Genomic DNA, 16677 nt, shown 5'->3' with positions numbered 1-16677 from the left:
GGTAGTTTTAAAATTTTAGTTATCATTATTTGTCTTAATTATGACACCATTCGATTTCAGACGAAACGGCATTAAGGAACTATTAAATCAACGTTAAGTAGGCGTCACAGGAGTCTGCCCACGGCATGTTTCAGATAAGATTTTTCCTGAGCTAAGATTCATGTTTTTCGTTACTGGCAACATCAAAACACCGGAACTGAGTTGAAAAATATGGGACAGGGACTCCTTCCTAATATCCTGAAACAAGCTGCTTAGAATGGCCCGTGTTTATACCCTCGTGCATCGTAAACTATTATTATCCATAAGCAATACTAGTTTTAAGATTCATCAAATTTTATCTACTTGAAATTCACTTCATTGTTATGTAATTTTCGGTAAAAATAACAGTAACACATATGTGTAGACAACAAATAGAACTCAAACATTTTGCGAGTTTAGGCAATGATGAAAATGAAATAATTTTAAAATTAAAAAAGCTTAAATTTACTTATAAGGTACCCACCATCGGATTTTTTATTTAGTATCAAGGATCCAGACCACGTTTTGGAGCGGTGTCTTTCAGTTCAGAAGCTATGCGTCAGTTTATGAATGGTGGTCTCTATAGGCTTATTTCTTAAGAAAGGCTATTGGCTGGTTTAAGAAGATGCTAATTCATCTCATGATATGACAGCGTCTGAATAAAAACAAAATGAGATGAAGCCCGACTTACGGAGAATTTTTTTCCGATAATCAAGAGCCCTCTATAATAAATGACGAACTCAAATGTAAATTGACTTTAAACTCTCGATCATTACCCGAAAGTTTAAAAAAATTATTATTATGATTATTTTTAGTGCAGCTTTTTAGCATCCAAGCTATGATCTCGAAGTGACAACATGTTGGCACCTTGTAAAGTTTTGAAAAAATTAGGGTTTAAAAAATAATATAAAAACACAAGTTTCCAACACATCGAGGAACAATGCACCATTCCTGCATCCTAAAAAATACCCTGAAAAAAACACAGCTATTTTTCTCCTCTGCGAGCACCACTCATAAAGAATATCATCAACAATAATATCCGGGGCCTCCATAACATCTCTTGTCCAGAAAAAGTAGCTGCAGAATAAATGTTCAGCAGTGGTGCTACAGTATTCTTCTATGCAACAAACAAAAGCAGTAAATCCATAAGGAAGAAGTGATAAAAAGTTACCTAGAATACCTTGTTCTAGGTATTACCTATAGAACTAGGTATTACGCAACCCAAGGTAATCCTCTCTCCTCGCATGAAGGCCAAGGTATCCACATTTACATCTTTATTTCCTTATCTAATTGGTTCTTCGTTATTGTATTCGTGCAGTTGTCGATACTAATTCTGGGGAATAGGATCACATTACTTTGCACATCAATGATGGGTGCAGAAATCCTCATGTTCTGCTCTCTACAAGCCATTCTACTCGATGAAAGACGATGACCATTTTAGAAAATTTTCACTCACTATTTTACCATGATAGGAATATTATTGCGGGGAAGCAATGCACTCACTGAGCACCGTCATGAAGGCCTGGGCAGACTTGGTCCTGAAGGAGGGATGCTCGGCCAGCACCTCGCACTTGTACGTCCCTGTCGCTGCCGACGTCAGGCGTCCCAAGGATAGCGTCACGTGGCGGGCGTCGCGGGACACTTCCTGGAGTAAGTCAACACGACGTCACCACGCGTACTTTTAATTACGATAAAACACAATTAATTTGGTCTCGGTATTTATGTTCGTTTGGTTGTCGAGACGGGAGTGACAAAGATAAAATTTCTTCTAGACAATAATTAGTCATATATCATGATGGAAAATAAGTCGAAACATGTGGTACTCTTGTACTATTTCTTCACGGAGCCATTCCTGTGAAACTTCTAAGAACACAAAACTTGTTGCCACTCACATGCAGGAGGAAGATGTCCGTGGGGCCAATGTTGACGGGCCCATTCCTCTCTGTTGGCACGTATCTGTAGAACTCCGTGTTGTTGTGATACCATTTGAGGGAGTAAAGTTTGGTGTCACTCATGTCGTAGACGCAGCGCAGCGTCGCGGTGCCCGACACGAAGGCGTATTGTGGCACCTCCAACGCCTGCAGGAGGCTGCCGCTAGCGCCTGCTGACATCAACAAAAGAGTTAGAGTTTTTAGGCGTATTGTGGCACCTCCAACGCCTGCAGCAGGCTGCCGCTAGCGCCTGCTGACATCAACAAGAGAGTTAGAGTTTTTAGGCGTATTGTGGCACCTCCAACGCCTGCAGCAGGCTGCCGCTAGCGCCTGCTGACATCAACAAAAGAGTTAGAGTTTTTAGGCGTATTGTGGCACCTCCAACGCCTGCAGGAGGCTGCTGCTAGCGCCTGCTGATGCTCAAAACCACATCCACTGGAAAAATATAAAATAAATAAATTGTTAAATAACACTAAATGCAGCAAATTAAAATTATTTGATTCAATCCGACAGAAAAATTTCCAAAAACCTCATCATTCAAGTTCTAAGATCATGGGTATTGAAACAACACATCGTGTCACGAGGGCATCCCGATTCGAGACGGTAGCAAATAAATGCTGTATTCGACTTTGTTTTTTGCTTTTTAATAAGAATCTGTAACCCCGAGCAAAGCGATCCCAGGAAAACACAATTTGTTTATTGAATTCTCCAGGCAACGCCGACTACGTAATTCCTCTTGCTCGTGTTTTGCGAAGAATTTTCAAAAAATTGCTTAAAACTCACTCGTTTTCAAATACGAAATTCTTTGTGAAAATTCGCCTACTTCGCATAATATGATTTACAATGTTCTAGTCAATGTTACGGAAATCCTATTCTTGCTACCTACTTACTTTCCTACGTCGTAATATTGTTTCTTCAAACAGAATTGATTTCAGTTGAAGAAAAACTGGGGGATTGATATTTCGTTCACAAAGCTGAAGGCTATTCCCAGTATTATGAGACACGTGTGTTGATGATAAATCTTCTTTGAAAATTTTTCTCAGAAGTACACAACAAACAACATCCTTCGCCACTGCTTGATCGATACGTGATATGGAACTGAAAGCTTATTCAAATTTATTTTCTAGCAGCCTTCTCTTTTCTCAATCGCACAATCCATTCGCATGAGACAAAATCAAATTTTGATTCAATAACAATATAAAAAAATAAAAGTAACATAACAGTAAATTTTGGAAACTTCTTTAAATGCTTTAGTTTAAAAAAGCATAGATATGTATAACTTCAGTTACTGAATATATGGGTATACACTTATTAAACCTTAATGAAGATAAATATGAAATTATAAAAGTTTTCACTTTGTGCATCTGTTAAATTTCGTTAATACTAACCCGAAAACTATTGTCGCTTTGTTTTGTGGTGTTAGAACAGGAATCACCTCAAATTAACAGACATTAACCAAGCCTTTTAAATCCTGCTCCGATTAGCCATTATTTCAGACTCGTTAGAGAAGGAATTAGCTTTTCTGAGCCAGGGACCATAATGAAGTGATAATTAAAATGATTATGAGAGAGAAGCGGCCACCCTCGTGAGGCTAATGAAAACATTATTTTGACCAGCGTTCTATGGTAATTGCAGAGTTAAATCTATGAATCTTTTAATCTCTAAAAAAATCTTAATGTAATCGCTCATTTTAAGCAATTCGGTCGAGAGAATCATTTGTTAAATCATTCTGCTAACTAATTATTCTGCAATTTCTCATTTGTTTATACGATTCAACACCCGTTTGTGAATAAGGCTTATGATTTTGTTGTGTCTTAGTAATTTTTTAGATAGTGTATAACTCCACTTTTTAATCTGGAAATAATATATTCACGTAAATTAACTGAATCTATTATGATAATATTTTAAAATTAAATTTAATTAATTTGGTATACAGCGGTATGACACATCATTCAATTATGTTTCTTATATATTTGCGGGTCATAATTGAGCGTCATAACTGAGTGTCATAATTGCGTCGTTAGCAGACCAAGCGAAACATCTAAACGCAACATTTAAATTTCATCTGATGATAATTCTGCTTTACCAAAGATCTTTCAGTAGTGCAAACCAACGGTTCAGCATTTGTGCTGCGGAAATTCTGATCGTCATGCAATGAGTTTTATGATTAATTATAGACCCTCTTCCCTTTTAAACGAGGTTCAAAAAAAGCATGTTCGGTAATGCGATAAAGTCAAACCACCATTTGCAACTTTACCAATTGTTAAATATAGGAAACAAGTCTGACCTTCATAACGGAGGTATATAATTAGTCAAATGGGTGACATGAATGAAATTATTGTCAGGATATTTTTCGATTATCAATGAAAAAAAACACGTGCTGAAAGACAATATAATTTGGCAGGAAAAATAAATTGCTATATTTTTTCATCGTTGCGACGCCGCTAGCAGGTTTGTCGGGTCAGCAATTTGAATAAATTATGTATAATTTGGTACTGAACCATTGCGTATTAAAAATTTAGCAAGATTAAGTTATAGATTACTACAAACAAAACACTGGCATAACTATGGAGCCATAATAACATTTATTAGGGTTTCTTCAGCACATAAATGGTTACTTTTACTACTTTTTTTACAAAGGAATACTGCTTACAGTTCAGGGATTGACTAGGATGACATAAGCTTATAGGTATTCGCCTCTCTGTGTCAGACACTCGAGTAGTGGCCGGCATCAGACCCCAGTTCGGTCGATCCTCTTATTTGTGTTGCGCCGCCACTGAAGTCGTTCTTACTTGCATTAAATTCCGGACTCAATGAAGGAAAAGACCATCACAGTGACGGTTACGAGACGCGGCTAAATTAGAGACTGAAACTGGACGACGCATGTCCTCCCTTGCGTTATTTAATTGCTGCGCTGGGCTTGAGAGGTCAAAGCTGTGCGGCTTCAGCTTCAAGTGACTTCAAAGAACAAATGTTCAAAGTCGTAATGGATAAAATGGTGCATGTATGAAGTCGCTTTGGAATTAATTTCATTGTAAACTACGCAAATAGCAATCATAAAGACGGAAATAATTTGAAGACGAGTTCGTTCAAAAAGTTCCAACTTCAAAAAATTAAGAAGTGTTTAGGGATGTGGTAGCATTTTTCAACTGATAAGCTTTTTCTTCTATCCCTCACTAAATTTCAAGGGCAAAAATATTTGGAAGCAAAGGATAATAATAGCTTGAGCTTTTTATTCAGGATTTTTATTGAGCATTTTTATTCACTCCTAACTGAAGACTGCTTAATACCAGCGGCATAGCGGCTACTTGTAGCCACTCCTAATTAAAGATTACGACTATTTAACCCCTATTTACTGATGCTACCTAATACCTGCGCAATCGTTTAAAAATTGAAAACAGACTTTTGGCTTTATGTAAGAGCTGCTGAATCATATTTGCAAGTGTCATCTAGGCAAACAAAAAAATTAACAAAAAAAAACAAAAAACAAAAATTACTGAACATGAAATAATTTAAAACGATTAAATCACACAATATTCGTCATATAACTTAGTAGAGGACTATGCCCTCCTCCTCTCTACCGCAGCCGTGGCGCATGCCAGCTAATGAGGGCCGGGCGAGCGCTGGTGTCGGCCGCTGATATGAGGCGGGAAGCCTGGCCGTCGCTTGCCTGCGTTACGAGCTTCATTATAAGCCTACGGGAGCTCTGCTTTGTGAGAGAGATTATTAAAACAGCATTAAATGCTTCACGGTCGAGCTACTAACAATGTTCAACAACACAACGGTCGATAATAAGCTAAAAAAATTTAAAATGATTTCGAAAGCTTGCTGACTTAAACTTGGTGAACTTATTTTTGAATAATATAGCATTATTTTTTTACGAATGTGAGATTTTCCTTCATTATTTCTTGATATAGCACGAATATACGAACGATTTCATGCTGGTTCTGTAAACAATCACTTGACATACATTGCAGAGTGAGAATTAAATAATACTATTGCCAACATAGTGGCCCGATTTGACTTGGCAACCATTTACGTATAAGCCACCAATTGCTCAAGGCTCACACGCGGAATACGAACAAGACCAGGCAGTGGAGGAAGAACAAGAGGCTTGGAAGTCTGTTTCCATAACCCTTCAATATATGGACCGAACGCAGCAAGCGCGTGGAGCTATCCGACGATCAGCAATGCCAATTACCGACCAGCACTGCAGAGTGATGGTCTTAGGGCATCATGAATAGTGTGGTCTCTGGCCGAGCTGAATTCGAGCACCGTTTACCAAAATAAAGTTACCGGGGTCACAAAATAGCAGAAAGGTGGAACAATATCATGGCAGGTCATCATTTTTATCTACGAACTTTCTGAACGCAGAACAATAGATGGAATGTGTGGTGTAGCGGGGAACCACCACCACGTGCAGATATGGTTGAACTAGTATAAGATTGACCCATCAAAAGCCCATTTTTTCGGATGTAGTTTGTTGTTCGCCAGTAACGTCACTGGTCTCAGTGACGTCACGGGCATTAACCAATCATCGAAATGCGATCAAACCAGTCAACCAATCCGTCATGGGAATGACGGGTTAGTTTACGTTTCTCGATGTACGTGACGTAACAAGAAAGCTGAACTGAAAAACGGAAATCCTCGTGGGTCAATCTTATATAGTTCAACCATGCAGGCCACGATAGAAAGTCTACTGTACATTGCGTTGGAAGATAATCTGAATATCCAGCACGTCTGAAGGCACGGCTGAAGGTCATGGTGCAAGTTATCAAGTCGCATTGATGGATAAAATACGTTTAAACCAAAAGTGCGAGGCAACAGTAATCCATATTTACGTATCGCAAGAAAGGATAATTACCCTCAGATAATCACTTTTGCAAATCGTCCTATTTAATCACTCTGGAGATCTGCGCTTTCTTGCTAAAACTAATGTCGGCTGACTTCGAAAAGAACATTACGAACACAAAACAATTCAACAATACAAAAAATGCATCAATTAATGCTCTATTTAACTTACAGAGGTCAATATGGCGTTTCGTGCGTGGCTCGAAAGTTAATCACTAAGTAATAACTAACAAATGGACGCGTATGCGAATTATCTTTTGTTGCCAAATTTACAAATAAATATTACGCTTTATCAACCTTGAGATGACTTGAGACAATGAACCTGAATTGTTATGGGTGATGGCGGTTCAAACAGTACTATATAGCATTGCGGTCAAGTATGTCCAACAATATCTCTTAATATATCGGACGCGTAGTCTTCATTGGGGTAGAATCAATTTCAGTTTAGCACGAAGGATTCGTGAGAAAAATGGTTTGCGTCATTGAAGGACACTTCAGCACCATCTTTACAAGAGTCTTCATTTAGGTTTCGTGGCACGGCAAATTCTCACAACTTATCATTTAACCGGCATATCATTATAATCGCTCAAGCCTGTACAGATGATACAGAGAGATTCAGAAGAACGTGACAGAGAAATTGGTGGGAATTCACGTTGATGTTGGTTACCTCCTTCGTCTCTCTTAAATTCCGGTGCTATCTGTTCTTTCTATAGATGCTCTCTATTTTTTCGAAAAACTATAAACGCCTCGAAACTATTACACACATATGCGCACAAAATATTTATAAATAATATCTAAAAAATATGAACCCGACAATTATAAATCAAATAATTTGCTAGGGATAAATATTCTAAATTATTCTGCATGAAAAAATTTAGTACTTATGACTTGAACAATTTTCGATAAATTAATACACTTTATTATTAGGGTCTTTACAACGTAATACAATTTCAGTGGACTCTAGGTACCCCAAACAAATTTACTCGGAACTAGCAATAAAATTAATTTCAAGGTCAAGGTTTTAAGAAAAAACGTATCCATGCATTTGCAGTTTATGCAACGAAACCAATATCTGAAAAAATGTGTGCCTCCACTATTGTTTCTTCCTGAGTCAACCTCTTTCTATATCTACTCATCTGTCCTTAAAATGAGCTCAAATATTGTTTTTATGTGATTTCTTCTCTAAGTGATCGGCCAAGGTTTTAAGACGTCATTTGCTCTTTAACATTTATTTGTACCTCAAGAATGAGGCTTTTGTGTGAGTGTGAGAAACAGGAGAGCAACATCAGAGAACAAAACACCGGGCGTGCTTTTGCGCAATTTTGTTGATGTCAGCGAATTCTTCCTCGATCTCACGGTGGCTGGCGCACTCCTTCGTTTTCGTCTATAAAAAAATGTTAGGACCCTTTTTCGACCATGCCGGGCTTCACTTGTCCCACTCGGCGACTGAATGAATGCCAGCAGCAGCTGAATAACAATTTCAGTTATAAAAGAAGAAGCAGCAAAAGAAATCCTCATCCCAGTTCAAATGACAAACACAATGTGTTTTTAATTTTAAATATCAATACTCGGTTCTATGAGGGTTTCTTCATACAATTGACTGCATGAAGGCATAAAAACGATGTTCTCGTTTGAGTGTTTTCAGTTTGTTTGCAGGAGTGCGCATGATCACATACGTAAACAATGCCTTAAACATCAGTAAACAGCACGTCATAACCAAATTAATTTCATGAAGGCAATCCCTTCAATAAAGTTCTCAAATAAGAGTCCGTAAAAGGTAATACGATTTTGCGCAACTTAGATCGAAGTCGAGAAAAAAATTCACCAAAGATACATATATGAACTAGACTGTAAACTGCAATGGTATTAAAGTTCGTGCAATATGGTCTCTCGAATAAGTATAATTCTCGCGTACTTTGCGACAACAAAGCTGGCCATCACCACGAGAGCAAGTCCAGTTTCCTCCATTTTTATCCATTGGGCCCTTGACAACACAGGATGGCAGTGTCCGCAGCCACAAGGCCGATTGAACTTAAATTGGTTTTCATGACTTGATGCAAAATAAAAACATGATATCTGGAATGATATCGGCCAAAAAATTCTTGAATTAAGTGTTTGCGAATACTCATCCTATGCGAGTTTCTCCTTTTCACGGATTTTTTAATTTGGAATGGATCAGTTCTCATGATTATTTTTGGCTTAACTCGTGAACTCACAATTAAACCGTTTCTTTCGACTTCGCTCGCATTTTTAATAAAAAACTAACTTCAAAGTCTATTTGAAATAAGTTCTTTACAACCATTATAGTCGCTTAGCTGTAATTTCTTGCCTTCATGCGTCCGAGCACCAAGCGGCACAACAACTTCATTCGCTGTTTGTTACTTTCATGATGTGCTTGCCTACTGCGTCAATACTTGCTGACGCGCTCACTGCGTCAACGCTTGCTGACGCGCTCACTGCGTCAACGCCTGCTGACGCGCTCACTGCGTCAACGCCTGCTGGCGCGCCGCGCTGTACACGGGTTTTGTATTGTGCGAATAACTCCAATTGCAGGGCTTAAGGCGCTGTTGAATAGTACACAGAGCTGCATGCTTGGAGTACTCTACACAAGATGTTTGCTTGAATGTATTGTATACAGAGCTGCATGCTTGGATGTATTTCATTCAACGTTGTGTGTTTGAATGTACTCTACACAAAATCGACTGAACTGTTATGAGACACTTCGTCGTGGGTATAGTGGCAGGTTCAGTGATCATTAAACAACTGTAATATAATTCATTGCACGAGACATTACATAACATTAAGAGTTTTCTTCAAACATAAGATCTGGCTTGACAAATGAGCAGTGAATAGCTTTCGATATACTGTGATAAGCTTCACTAGACACAAAACGCTACTTTGCAGGCCACGTTACTACATCTAATACCTTTGTCTACATGCAATCTCTGGCCACGGCTCCAACACTCACAGATGCATTCTTACAATTCTAAGGCTGATTAATTCTAAATTGACAAAACATTCATTCAATAAAAGCCTAATGCTTATGAATAGAACAACTTTTCATCTAAGCCCTATTCAACTTAATTATTTAATTTACAAATTCTATGTATATTATCTACGATACGCACTAGCTGTGATGAAATTTCGTCAGAATTTAAATGGATGGAGCAGAATGAGTCAGTTAAGCATATCCTTAGTGAGCTCAACTGCTTTAGAAAATGCCCCGTTATTTATTAGGTAATTTCAAAATTTTATTTCGCAACCGTTCACTAAGTAAATGAATGAGACGCTCGTTGATTTTGAACTTTATGCGATTTAATGAAACATATTTTAAAGTGTAAGATTCTACATTAGGACCAATATTTTCATAATGAAGAATTTAAATGACTCGCTCTCGTTAAAAATTACGATGTAGAACTGATATCCAATGTCTATCATTTTTATGCGATTCGCAACCTGCAGAAGATTTGCGGTATTTTTTGATGACCGTCGATAAAATAGCTGGAGCTATTTTCAGACGACCTCCTTCAACTTAACTTGCAATCGCCCAATGGAGAATTTTTCCATGAAAGCTCTGAGCCTTCGATCGCATACGTCGTGAATTTCGTGGAAAACTCTCCAAAAAAAAGAACTGATGGGACAGGTTAAACTGGTTTGGGCTGACCGTTATTTCAATTTCGCCGGCATTATAGCCATTGCTGCTCCAATGAAGGTCGCTGTGGCCGATGAGCATCAAATTGAAGCTCAGAGGTGAAAAATGGACAGTGAATTAAGAGAAATTGGAACTGTTGCAAAATCTCGGCGTAAGACGACATTAATGAGTGGGTAATAATAATTGATTTAACGTTGAGTTGCAATTGAAAATGGATGGATACGCAGATAAGCATCAGAGGCAGCCTTTAATTATATTTTATCCCGGTTCACGCTAATGTAGTAACATCCATTCAATTTGATTTGAATTTGAGCATTTTTAAATCTGAGTTAAATTTTATTCTATGACGGCGAATAAAGCTGGCATCAAATTTTCTGTGATTCCACCTTAAAGTACAAAACAAAAATTGCTGCCCTGGATTTCCTCGTTATTTTTCAGAGAACTTATTCCGTGAAACTGAGGCTGCTGAAAATATTATGTACAGAGCAAAAAATTGCAGCGTCCATTGGATTGGCGGTAGCGCAAATGTAGAGCTGACGTTCAGAGAAACCTGTCCAAATCTCAACGAACAAAAGGATCTAGCTAGGAGTGTTCGATACGCTGATTATTCATGACTTGCCCTTCTATTTCTCTGGCAATTAGAATGATTTGTTCCTCTTTGCCATCCTTTTGTCTGCTGTCCTATAGAAAGCCGTTTGCATCTCAATCGAGAGAGAATTGAAAACTGGTAAGAGTATCAGATGATGACAACCCATATATTGGCGTCAATATTCAATGCAACGGCCAAACTTTGTTACGATAACTTAGTACGATGGATTAAAATCCACTAAATCCACTACATAAGAATCACAATTTCAGGATCTTGTTTAGAATGATGCTTAATGATTGTGTATGTTCATGTATTTCCGCCTGTTACCACGCTTTGTTTATGAGTAATCTTTGCGTGTACATCGCATTCATTACCTGCATGGTCCGTTCCAGTACTTTGCTTCAAACCATAAAAATATCATCGTCATAAGGGCTTGTCTTTAGCATTATGATTGCATTCCTGTATTTTAGTTCCTATAATGTGCTGGCGCACTGAATTTCCAAGTAGATCAGCAATAACAAATAGACCAATGAGTGTGACCCAATTGAATTTCCGATGTTAGCACCAGTGGATCAAAATAGCCAATTGTTATTTACGATGATTTGACTTCGCTGTAGTACAAAAGGCATCTGATGATTTTCCCAAGACCAGCATCAATCCGCTCGTCTTACATTTGGCCAATTTCAGAATCTATAATTTTTTAAGATAAATTTGAAGTCAGTGACTTAGTCAAAATTTTAACTCACTATGCCTCTCAAAATTATGACAGAAATCGATGGATGGTGTGTTACGCTAATAAAAAATAGAAGACAGGTTTTAAATTAAAAAATTCAAGCATCAACGCAGCTGTGCCTCTCAGGAATGGCTGCAACAGAGGAGTTTCTTACCGAATATTTTCAGGTCCACAAATTATGGCTATCGACCCCGCATATGAGAGGCCTATGATTTATTGGCATGTCTTCTCACCTAACGTTATGGGCAGGAGATTGAATTATATTGACGGGTGCATTCATGACAAATTTAAAAGATTTGCAGGAACTTTAGATTCTTCTTTTCAAATTTTTTTCTGGGACTTAATGTTTACGTGTTGTGGCGCTTTATTGATTTATCTCTGATGTTATAAAACGTCTTAGAAAAAATTTCTCCTGAGGAAATATACAATTTAAACCGATTTCAAGCGCTAATTTCAGGGACGATGGGTAAATTTTTGTAAATTTTTATTGATATCCATCATTTTTTCATAACTTATAAACAGGTGTTACAAGTTCCTATTTTTAACATCACTATATAAAACGATTTATTCAGATGTGCTTCGTTTTCTAGAACGATTGAAAAAGTACTTTCCTTCAAATGGATAACTTTCACTCAATTCTAGCCCAGCCATATTCCAGCCCATATAATTTGAACATAAAATTTAGAATTTTTTTTACCATATTCAAGACCGCATACCTAAAAATATCAAATCAATTTAAGAGCAATTTTATTTTCATTCATTTCAACACTATTATTGGTTCTATCATACGGTTCATACTTTTCCTTCAACGTGAATGATTTTACGCTGCCTGTCCTGGTACTTTTTGCATTGAATAAGTAATGAAAATCATTAAGTCTTCTAATTCTTATATACCTCCCTGAGTTTTCAAATGCTATTCAAGGTTATCTTGCGCGCTATTTTGTTTGTTATTCAAAGTTGCCGTCCCCCCGTTCTGCATCACAAAGATTCCACAGCTATTTAAGGCTGAGAGTTGAGGCTCTGCCTGGAGCTCTAGGTCGATAACTAACAATACCGCATGCAGTGCTTTATTATCCTATGATTCAGATGGTTAGGTTAGGTTCATTTACCGAATACCAGAGCTAACATGCGTTATCTTTGCAGTGCGAGTTATAATATTTACAGCTCCCTGAATTTTTTAAATGCTATTACAGGATCGTCTTGAACGCTATCTTGCCTGTTATTCAAAGTTTCAACACTCGTTCTGCATCACAATCATTGCTAGTTAAGACTGAGAGTTGAGGCTCTGTCTGGAGCTCTCGATCGATGTCTAACATTACCTCAAGGGGTCGCCTGCCGAAGACCACCGCTGCCCTGGATGTAATGGACCATCATGATTCGTGCCTCCGGAACGTAGCCTTCAAAACTTCTGAACAATCGTATCTAGGCCGTGCGTCGAATCAGCCCTCGGTCGAACGGCCACTCGTCGAAGGAGGATAAATTTTGGAACAGAACTATGCTATCTGAAACCTAACCTCAGGTGCGGTGAATGTAAAGTTACATAATTTAACGATGCCCGGAAGTCATATTCGGTCTGCGGCCTAGTGGTGCACGACAGGTTTTATGCAGGGCCGGAGGAGGACAAAGCCGAGTGGTTCACGGCTGATTGGTGGATGTCCGGAGAGATCTAAGGCGTTCGATTCATGGCTTATTGGTGCACAGCTGCGCTCGCACCTCAGGCAGTGCTTTATTATCCAATGATTGAGATGGGCTCTGTGTAGCGCTGAGATAGCCAGCCTGTCTGCATATATGTTGCAGAAGGGACTTCCGCCGTTGGCTTTTTATGCCTGATACCTCTAATTCAGAATACACTCGATAGGACCAGCGTAACTTCGAGCCATAATTAAGCTTCGAATGTGCTCCTCCACCTTAAGTCATAAAAAAACACAGTTGTTTCTATAAGCATATCAAAAATTTTGTCTACAACCATATCTTAGATTTAAAAACAGCATTTTTTTGCAAGGCTCAAGTTTAAGCCATGAACAAAATGAAACGCGAATTATAACAATATGAACAGAATATCCACCAATTAAGCCCCATGCAAAGAATTAAAATGACTTTTTAGCGCATCTTCTCATTTATGGAAAAAAGGCGCTATTGTGCTCGCCATGTCCGTCCGTCCGTCCATCTGTCCGTCTGTCTCCGTGACTTCACGTTTTCATCGACGATAAAATGCGCTCTCTGTCACTGACTGCAGTAAGTACTGAGTTATATATTTTTTAGCTTTATGCTCGTTAGAAGCGAAACCATTAAAAGCAGTACAATGGCAGAAAGAGAAAAGAATCAAAGCTTGAGCACTGGAGAAGTGTTGAGTTAACTAGATCAAACAATTGGCCATATTGAGAATTCGACATTTAATTGGCACTGACTTTTTACGACCAGTGTCAAAGAGACCGTAGGGATTAGTGGAATGGATCAAGCGTTACTCCAGTCTGAGATACATATTCCGAGATTTATTTATATCGATTTATATAAATTTATACTATAATAAGTATAGATTTATACTTATTATAGAGATTTATTATATTCTTAACGATCATTCGGCAGATAACGAAGTTTTGGAAAAGGAGATACACGAGAGGTTCTTTCCTTTACTTTCAACTTGTAAAATGGTTCCGAATGTTAAAAATGGCGTAAGACGTACTAACTTGAAATACAAGGCTGGGATAGTGACAACGGACAAATTTGAAATTGTAAGACAAGTCTCAATTGCGCGTTTTAGTTCTTTCCATGGCGGTGACAGTAACTCGATCAGTTGTATGGAAGCCGCCACAGAGATATAATTACATGGAACAGGAAAAAGATACATTGTACAGGTGCAACCAACTGACCAAAGTAGCTGCTAGCAGCAACAGACACCAGAAGTCCACCATGCGGTGCGGTAGCTGCTACCAGCAAAAGACACCAAAAGTCCACCATGCGGTGCTGCAGTAGCTGCTACCAGCAACAGACACCAGAAGTCCACCATGCGGTGCTGCGGTGGCAGTCTGTACCACAGCCCTCAGCAGGCGCCGGACTAATGCACAGCACGGCAGCCAATATTCCGGCACACTGGGCTCGTCTGCACGCCTCTCTGTCGGGCCTGCTCGGCGCTGTCTTCTCGGCATCGACATGTGCTCCAACCTTCCTTTATTGGGAGCTGAAATGCGCGAGAGGTTCGTTGTGGCTTGAATTCAAAACTAACTCTGCTGTCTCCTTTTATTTTTCTAATGGACAGCCATTTGTCAGTCACTGACAAGGTTTGTTTCACGTCTGAAATCTGGTAAACGGAGGTGGTCTCATTAAATTTTTTTGTGGTGGTATCATTAAAAAATTCGATCTCCTGACTCATAACAATATTTATAGACTTGATAATTCATAATTTAATATTATACCTTGTCTTCATGTGATGTTTACAGACGAAAAGTGCCTTCTACTGCATAAATGTTTCACGTGTTTCACTCTTGTCTTATTTTCTTTACTTTCAACTAGGTATCAGCCACCATGTTATGGCCGTTCTCTTATTGCGTTTGGAGTCCGGACATAGAAACGCTTTCAACAGCTTCGACGACGCCTCAGCTGTCCATGCAATCTATTTTTTCAGCTCAGCTCAAAATTCTATGAAGAAAGAATAGAAAAATCGGCAACATTCTGGGCGTAAAACTATTTAACAATTTTAGAGTATGAATTCCAAATTTTTTGATCATCTAAACCTTATTTCAACAAATTTTAGTTAAGAGTTCTCATAATTATACGATAAACGCCTTCGAAGGCGTAACGACGAGAATCGCCTTCATTGAGCATGTTTTCATAAACATCGCGGATTAACCGGCAGATCTCTCATTTAAAATTTCGTTGAAATAAATTTAAAAGATTTTGGCATCGCGAAAATGTGCTTTTTAGCTGTGAGTTTTTTCAGCGAGGATACTTTAGAGCCAGCGCCTTTGCAATCCCAGATTACTAATCTGCACGACAACTTGATCGCGAAATTCTATCGCAAAATGTATACACGTTTTGCAGGTAATTCAATCCTCAATTGAAAATTTTCCACATCGAATGCTGAATTGGGTTGTACAGGACTGAAGTAATCGCAAAAATTAATGCAAGACATCTTTCAGGAAATGAAACTATACATGTTTAAACCCTCAAGTGAAGCACAGAGCAGCTCGAGAGTCGGCCATTTGCTCGAAGTTGATGGCGAAAGTTTGATCGGGACTCTGTCGAGTCAAGTTGTTCAGAGTACAAAAAATTACAACTGAAGACAATAGAAGAATTTATCGTCTTGCTGGCTCTTCCATTCCGAAGCTTAAATTATCCTGGCAAGGTTATCAGGATAATGTCGTTTTCATAAAATTAAAATGTCATGTTCTAAAAAATTGTAACGAGCTGAATGTTAAATTTTAACATCACAGGCATAATTTTAGAACATCGCTCATTGAGTTGGATATAATTAACCATGTATAAATTCGAGTGCAAAATTCTGCATTGTTCGTTGTTTCTAAGACCTTGAAATAACCATGTTTAAATTATTAGTTGAGTTAAATGTAAGGTTTTTCTTCTTCGAGAAAGATAACAGTGTAATTATAAAAAATTTCAAAAGGGATCAAAAGATTTTGTTGCATCTCCAATCTTAGCTCACACTTGGAGAATAAAAATTGTTCGATTCCGTGTTGAGAAAATACGACTCGAATCAGGACGAGCTTGAATCCACTTAGACGCCAGCTGTCTTGTTTGTCTGTATCTTAAGCAAGATTGAAGACGTCGTAATGTCGAGCGAATAATTCCAGGCGTCGCGAAAGCTTTGCTCTGAGTAATGGCTTGTAAATTGAGAAAAATTAGGTTTTCGTTTGAGAGCTTTCACAAATGCGAAATATTTTGTTTTGAT

General features: G+C 38.3%; 1 protein-coding gene across 1 annotated transcript; it reads right to left on the bottom strand.

Moving 5' to 3' along the window:
- Positions 1-1521: 1521 nt before the first annotated feature.
- LOC108671624 lies at positions 1522-2129 on the bottom strand (the record flags this gene model as incomplete). Its single annotated transcript, XM_018159191.2, has 2 exons — positions 1911-2129; positions 1522-1663 (listed from the first exon to the last, which is right to left on the bottom strand). Coding segments are annotated over exons 1-2 (361 nt in total), but the record flags the coding sequence as incomplete, so codon positions are not given.
- Positions 2130-16677: the final 14548 nt, after the last annotated feature.

The sequence above is a fragment of the Hyalella azteca genome, unplaced genomic scaffold (genome assembly GCF_000764305.2).
Source record: "Hyalella azteca isolate HAZT.00-mixed unplaced genomic scaffold, Hazt_2.0.2 contig6807, whole genome shotgun sequence".
Lineage (NCBI taxonomy): Eukaryota > Metazoa > Arthropoda > Malacostraca > Amphipoda > Hyalellidae > Hyalella > Hyalella azteca.
The sequence above is the reverse complement of the archived record's forward strand: the minus strand, read 5'-3'. Positions and strand labels throughout refer to the sequence as shown.